Here is a 7,044-nt window from a genome sequence, read left to right as displayed (position 1 = left end):
AGGTGACAGAGTGAGACATGGACTCTAAGAAGAACAAAAGTTGTATATTTGAAAACACTGACTGTAAATGGAATTAAGTCTAATATGGGGGATTTAAAAACAAAGATAGAAATGAAGTCAAGACAAAAAAAGCATATGAGTCAGGAAGGTAGTGGATAAAATCAGAGCATTGAAAGTGAGGCAGGATAGGTAGTCAAGGAAGTAGCCATGTCCTCGGGATGCATCAACTGTGGTGACTGTGCAATCAACACAATAAGCCTCTGCATTCACATTGTAGTTAAGCTCTTTCAAGCAAAACTATCTTCAGTAGGGAATTTCCCCTGCAAAGAGCATGTACATTTTGATTTTACCTGTGCTCAGACTGTCCTTTCACTCATTATAATAGTAAAAAACAGAGCCCTGGTTGGAGATTTAAGATGCTAAAAAGACGTGACATGTATGAACAATCATATACAAGCATGTAGAACAAGCATTGTATGACAACAAGCATTGTATGAACAAGCATGTAAGAACATACAGCTACCGCACATGTGCACTCAGAGGACCATCCAGAACATACTCACTAGTAGCACCTCTTCCCACTTCCTTATGAATAATCATGTAAGACCCCCATAAAGGGAGTCTCCCTCATGCGTCTTTGCTGTCTCAACCTTTGCTGGCCCTGAATCCTCTCTCTCTCAGGGTATACTGTCTATTGCGCACTTAACTTTCCAAATATTCTTTCTCCTTTGTAATAAATTACTCTATGCCGCATCTCCTTTACTGCGTGGCTCGTTTAAATTCTGTTTTTTTTTTTTTTGTTTTTTGTTTTTTTTTTGAGATGGAGTCTCGCTCTGTCACCCAGGCTGGAGTGCAGGGATGCGATCTTGGCTCACTGCAAGCTCCACCTCCCGGGTTCATGCCATTCTCCTGCCTCAGCCTCCCGAGTAGCTGGGACTACAAGTGCTCGCCACTATGCCCGGCTAATTTTTTTGTATTTTTTAGTAGACACGGGGTTTCACTACGTTAGCCAGGATGGTCTCGATCTCCTGACCTCGTGATCCTCCCTCCTCAGCCTCCCAAAGTGTTGGGATTACAGGCGTGAACCACCTCACCCGGCCAATCCGCTGAATTTTGGGGGTAATCTGTCACACTGCAGTAAATAACTATCAGTGATGACCAAAATTTTACCTTTCGAGACCTTGTAGACCAGGCAGCTAACACTTCCCAACCCACCGCCTGAGGAAACACCACTTTCCACTCCTGTGTCCCCGAAAGGAATCATCAGACATCTTGGACTCTTAAACCTTCTCAAGCAACACAATCCACCCTCCTGGCATAGCCCGTTGCCCTCCTGAAGCCTTACTCAGCCTCGCCTCAGCCCCTACGCAATTCCTCTCGGTTGTCATGCCTCCCTCGGTGGGGGTCGAGTGTTGTGTGTGATCCCAGGTCTCTAGCAAGGTATAGTGGGAGGGAAGCATCCAGGAAAAGAGAGGTGGTGGGATGGGGCTCTCCCTCTCCCCCATACCGCCACCCTCCCTCATGTCCATATCCTGTCCAAGGCTCTTCCCGCGTCTGCTTCTGAAACCCCTCCACGTCCCTCCACCCCATGTGTCCCACTCATTACACAAGAGCAGAGAGATCTGCAGAACACACGTCTACGATTATGCCACCCTTCAGATTTACATCTTGCAGCGATTTCCCACTGCGTTAGAACGGAAGTAAACCCATGACGGGGGCCCTCCCAACTTTCGGACCTCACCCCAGCCTCCACGTCTCAACCGACCGCGCCCTGACCCTCGCTCTTCCCCATTACACAGGGGTCTTTGCCGACCACCCTCCTGCGCCACAGCTGCTCATGTGCTGTTTACTTGCTTTTCCCTCCCCAACAAAAGGTGAGACTTGAGAGGACAGACCCTTGTGGAGAGCTTTGGACTTTTATCCGGAAAGGTGCCGGGCACGTTGTCAGTGCCCGCAAGCACTCGCTCACAAGGGTCCTTCCGAGACCCCCCTTCAGCCTCTTCCCGGAACCCCCAGGCCCCGCCCCAGCCCCGTCTCAGCTTCGCCCCAGCCCCGTCCCAGATTCGCCCCAGCCCCGTCCAGCCCCGTCCCAGCTTTGCCTCGCCCCAGCTTCATCCCGCCCCAGCCACGCCCCGCCCTCGCCCCGCCCTCCACCGCCCGCGCCCGGCGGAACCTAGCGTCGCAGGCGCGTTCCTGGAGAACGGAATTCGGCGTCGGACTCCGCGCCCCGCATAGTTCCGGTGGCGACTGCGGCGAATGGCGGTGACCGGTGTGGAGAAGACGCGCGGGTGGCTGGGCCTTGCACTGTTGGCGACTCTCGGTGACCCTCGTGCTACCCCCCCTTTCTTCAGGCCCTAGGACATCTTGCTGGGGAGGCAGCGGCGGCCCCAGGCCCGGGTACTCCCTGCGCGTCCCGCAGACACCGGCTTCCCGACCAGGTTTCCAGCGCCCGGAATCCTTCCACTGTCTGTCTCTACCCAGGGCAACCTACGTGCAGTAACGCTGACTCCAGAGCGCACCCATTAGGCGATGAAGGCGGCGCAGCGTCGAAAAAACAAAAGAATAAGAAGAAAACCCGGAACAGGGCCTCTGTGGCAAATGGAGGCGAGAAGGCCTCAGAGAAACCCGCCCCAGAAGAAGTTCCCTTAAGCGCTGAGGCCCAGGCAAGGGCGGGCTTCAGTTGGGAGGGGTGTAATCCACGGGCGCGAATCCACGGGCACGTGTGATCTGGGGTCCGCGGAGTTAAGGCGGGGAGGGGGATGGGATGGGGCCAGGGGCTATGGTTTCCCAGTGCCCTCTCACAGCGGCTTCCCCAAATCCATCACAGGCACAACAGTTGGCCCAGGAATTGGCTTGGTGTGTGGAGCAACTGGAGCTGGGCCTCAAGAGGCAGAAACCCACCCTGAAACAGAGTAAGAGACCCTTCTATAGAGTTGGGGGACGTGAACAGTGGCACTGCCTGGCCTGCAGGTGCTGGCAGACTATGGAGTTGTTGCCTTTGCGGTGGGGTGGTAGGCGGTCAGTAATAGAGGTGTTCACTAGTCCTTTATTTTTATTCGCAGAAGAGCAGGCTATTGGAGCAATTCGAACCCTGCGTAGCGAAAGAACGCCCCTGCCTCGGAAGAGGCAGCTGATGCACTCCTTGTTTGGAGACTATAGGGCTCAGATGGAAGCCGAATGGCGTGAGGCCCTGCGGGCTCTCAGAGCTGGTGAGGAGCTAGCCACTGGTTGATTCAGGAAGGCCTAATTTAAGGAGGAAGTGTGTAGGGGGTGAAAGGAAGAAGGCCCAGAGCAACAAGCCTGGTGGGGGAAGGAGATGGGCTCAGGGAAGCCTGAGGGAGCAGGGAATCAGAAAGCGTGGACCTGTCTCTCCTGTTCCCAGGACAACCTGGGAAGTAGCAGGGAGGTCCTGAGAGGAGTGGGAAAGAGCATGGTCCTATGTTGGTCCTATTCCTGGGCTGGGGAAAGCTGCCTCATGTCTTTGTGTCTTGGCTTTCTCTACTAGCAATGAAGACATATCCCATAACAGTTTGAGTGCAATTCCTGGGGCCAGATCAGCTAGGTTCAAATCCTGGATCTGCCACATAGTAGTACTAACACATTTTGCAAACTACTGAATCTCTCTAAATGGGGGATGATAGTAATATCAACCTTACAAATTTGAGGAATTAATCAGTTAATTAATGCAAAGTGGTTAGAATTCTATGGGCAAACATAACTGTACAGGTAATTTTAGCTGTTATTATTCAGTTCTGACATATGCTGCTTCTCTCCCCCTGATAGCTGCTTATTCAGCCCAGGTGGAACCTGTAGATGGAGCCACCAGAAAGAAAAGCCAAAGGGTCTGCAGGCCTCGCCCTATGTGGAGAGCCAAAGCCACTCTGGACGTTCCTGATGAAGAGTTTAGGTTCAATTTCTTTTAGCTTCTCCCCCAACCTGAAACAATCCCCCTACCTTGGGGTGGTATAGGGGTTTGTTTTGAGTGCAGAGTGTTTCCAGGACTTCTGTTGTCAGAGAACCCTGGAGTTGGTCTGTCTCTGGCTGGTCCAAGGATTTGTAGCTGTTGTGAAGGTGTGAGACCATCAGATAGGCAAAAGACCCCATTCGTTTTCTGATGAAATGTTCTCTTTCAGAAGAGAGAGAGAGGTACATTTAGAAATTATGCTATAAATTGAAGTGAGTGTTCAAAGTATTGTAGAAAGAATATTGTACTCAGTCTTTAGGATTAGATTAAGTGGCTGTTGGTAACAAAGATTAGTGGAGAAGCTATATAGTCGTACACTGGTTTTTGCTTTTGAAAGGAATCCCTGTCAAATGGTTTGGTGCTTAATGCTGTTTTGTCACATTGCCCTAATCTCTATTTTTGATAAAATTGGATAAGGAGTGGAAGAGTGTGCTGACCACCTGTGTTAGAGGAAGTATAGAAGATGCAGGGGTCTGGTATCCCTGGGTCCAGTCCCTTGCCTGGTACCTTTGTCCATGTTGCCTTCATTCCTGAGCAGGTGTCATCCTCAGGGAACCAGCATGGCACCTACCAGGCCAGGCTCTGTTCTTAGAAGCAAGGAGCTTCTTGCCCTAACAGTTCTGGCCTGAGATCTGGATTGAGCCTCGGCAGACTTCTTGTGTAAATGTTGGCCATGTCAGTCTCAGGCCCTCTGTTCTATAGAATGGGGAATCTCCAGGTGACCTAATCCTCATTGGTGGCTTGATGTTTGCTGGTGTCTTCCAAACTCAGTTCCCAGACTAGATTGATACCTGGAGCCCGGCTGCCTACTCAGCATTTCCACTTGGGTGCTTCATAGGCATTTCAAACCTGATGTGTTTAAAACACTTGATTAGGCTTTGGTTTCCGTTTGGCTTCTGCTTTTCAGTGAATGGCACGACTGCCTGTGTGGGCAGCAAGCCACCCAGGTGCCAAGGCAAGAGACCGAGGGCATGAGCTGTTCCAGTATAATAAAATAAGAAGAGTTATACTAGATCTAGATCATAGACATGATTATATATGGGTATCATTAATCATTAGTTTGTAGCAGTTACTCTTTATTCCAACATAATAATACCTTACAATCATAACCTAGGAAAAACCAGGCCATACAGAGATAGGAGCTGAGGGGACATAGTGAGAAGTGGCCAGAAGACAAGAGTGTGAGCCTTCTCTTATGCCTGGACAGGGCCGCCAGAGGGCATCTTGGTCTAGCAGTAACACCAGTGTCTGGGAAGATGCCTGTTGCCAAGTAGACCATGGTCTAGCGGTAGTGTCACTGTCAAGGAAAAACACCCGCTACTTAGCAGACTGGGAAAAGGAGTCTCCCTTTCCCTGGGGGAGTTTAGAGAAGACTACTCCTCCATCTCTTGTGGAGGGCCTGACATCAGTCAGGCCAGCCCGCAGTTATCTGGAGGCCTAAGTGTCTCCCTGTGATGCTGTGCTTCAGTGGTCACACTCCTAGTCCGCTTTCATGTTCCATCCTGTATACCTGCCTCTGCCTTTTAGATAGCAGGAGCAAATTAGTGAAAGTACTAAAAGTCTCTGATATGCAGAAATAATGGCATAAGCTGTCTCTCTCTTTCCTCTCTCTACCACGGCTGCCAGGCAGGGAAGGGCCCCCGTCCAGTGGACACGTGACCCACGTGACCTTACCTATCATTGGAGATGGTTCACACTCTTTACCCTGCCCCTTTGTCTTATATCCAATAAATATCAGTGCAGCCTGGCATTCGGGGCCACTACTGGTCTCCACGTCTTGGTGGTAGTGGTCCCCCGGGCCCTGGTGTCTTTTCTTTTATCTCTTTGTCTTGTGTCTTTATTTCTACAATCTCTCATCTCCGCACATGGGGAGAAAACCCACCGACCCTGTGGGGCTGGACCCTACATCTGGCGCTCTGATGTGGGGCTCTCCATCGCTGTGTGAAGTTGCACCCTGAGTGCGGGATTCAGCGGAGGATTTAAATGAGAGATTCCTGAGGATTGCTGTTAGTAAGCTTGGTGGTAAGCGTGAGCACTCAGAGTATTCTGGGGACACCATGGTATAAGCCAGTACTAAGTACTCGGCTTATTTAAATTTTATAAAAACTCTTAAGGAGGGGTTTAATTTTCTACTGAAAAGTTAGTTGAACTATTTGCAGTTGTAAATCTTATTTGCCCTTGTTTTCTGACTGAGGGAACTTTAGAACTTAAAGATAGGCCAACAATTCAAAATTGCTCATAAAGGGGGACATTTTATTCCACCCACCATTTGGTCAATCTGGGCTTTGGTTCGCTCTGTCCTAGACTCCTTACAGACTCAGGAGGACAACATGGAGACTGATCCCTCTTTCCTCTCCCTGAGGAGGTCGAAGATTTCTCAGTTCTCTTTCCCCTGAGGATACTGCACAAATTGAGACCATAATTTCACAGGTGGACTTCCACTCTGACATGCCTGTGGCGCCACCACCTACGCAAGAGGTTACAGCACCCCCGTTGTCGCTTTATGATCTTTTAACTGACCTGAATGAACTTATTTCCCCCAACCAGCAAAACTCAGCTGAAACATACCAACAGCCATTGGTCCTGGACCCTCCTGCCTCTCCTCATCCTCTCAACGCTGCTGCCCTGCAGACAGAATATGAGATCAGGCAGCGTGAAAACGAGGCTATAAATTGTTTCCATGCAGCCCGGTACAGAGGCTCTGATATCTGAAGAGCCCAGAGAGGAGGCTTTCAATTCTCAGCCTGGTAATGAGGCCCTCAACACTATCCCTCCACAGCCTGGTTTTCTCATGCTTGGTCCTTTTCCGCCTAATCAGGCTCAGTTAGAGTAACAGGCTCCCTTGAGGCCTGGTTCCTTTCCTCCTAATCAGACTTGGCTACAGTCACAGGCTGCCTTGAAGCCTGGTTGCTTTCCTCCTAATCAGACTCAGATAGAGTCACACGCTCCCTTGAGGCACAGTGCCTTTCCTACTACTCAGACTTAGCTAGATTCGCAGGCTCCCTTGAAGCCTGGTTCCTTTCCTCCAAATCAGACTCGGTTAGAGTCACACCCTCCCTTGAGGCCTGGTTCCTTTCCTC

The 7,044-nt window shown here is 50.4% G+C and overlaps 1 protein-coding gene across 1 annotated transcript; it reads left to right on the top strand.

Annotated features, from left to right (window-relative positions):
* The first annotated feature begins 2,180 nt into the window (after nucleotides 1-2,180).
* Nucleotides 2,181-5,783, top strand: LOC116464447 (UPF0488 protein C8orf33-like). The gene is made up of 5 exons (XM_032147707.2): nucleotides 2,181-2,262; nucleotides 2,352-2,663; nucleotides 2,828-2,912; nucleotides 3,063-3,209; nucleotides 3,784-5,783. Exons 1-5 carry the CDS (start codon nucleotides 2,257-2,259, stop codon nucleotides 3,921-3,923), a joined length of 690 nt encoding a protein of 229 aa, XP_032003598.1. The 5' UTR covers nucleotides 2,181-2,256; the 3' UTR covers nucleotides 3,924-5,783.
* Nucleotides 5,784-7,044: the final 1,261 nt, after the last annotated feature.

This window comes from Hylobates moloch, unplaced genomic scaffold (genome assembly GCF_009828535.3).
Source record: "Hylobates moloch isolate HMO894 unplaced genomic scaffold, HMol_V3 SCAFFOLD_693, whole genome shotgun sequence".
Taxonomy (NCBI): domain Eukaryota; kingdom Metazoa; phylum Chordata; class Mammalia; order Primates; family Hylobatidae; genus Hylobates; species Hylobates moloch.
Note: the sequence above shows the minus strand (reverse complement) of the source record. Positions and strands in the feature narration are given on the sequence as shown.

Coding starts and splice junctions, on each gene's coding strand:
- LOC116464447 (XM_032147707.2), top strand. Junction 2,913..3,062: donor GAAACCCACCCTGAAACAGA/GTAAGAGACCCT, acceptor TTTTATTCGCAG/AAGAGCAGGCTATTGGAGCA. Junction 3,210..3,783: donor CCTGCGGGCTCTCAGAGCTG/GTGAGGAGCTAG, acceptor TCCCCCTGATAG/CTGCTTATTCAGCCCAGGTG.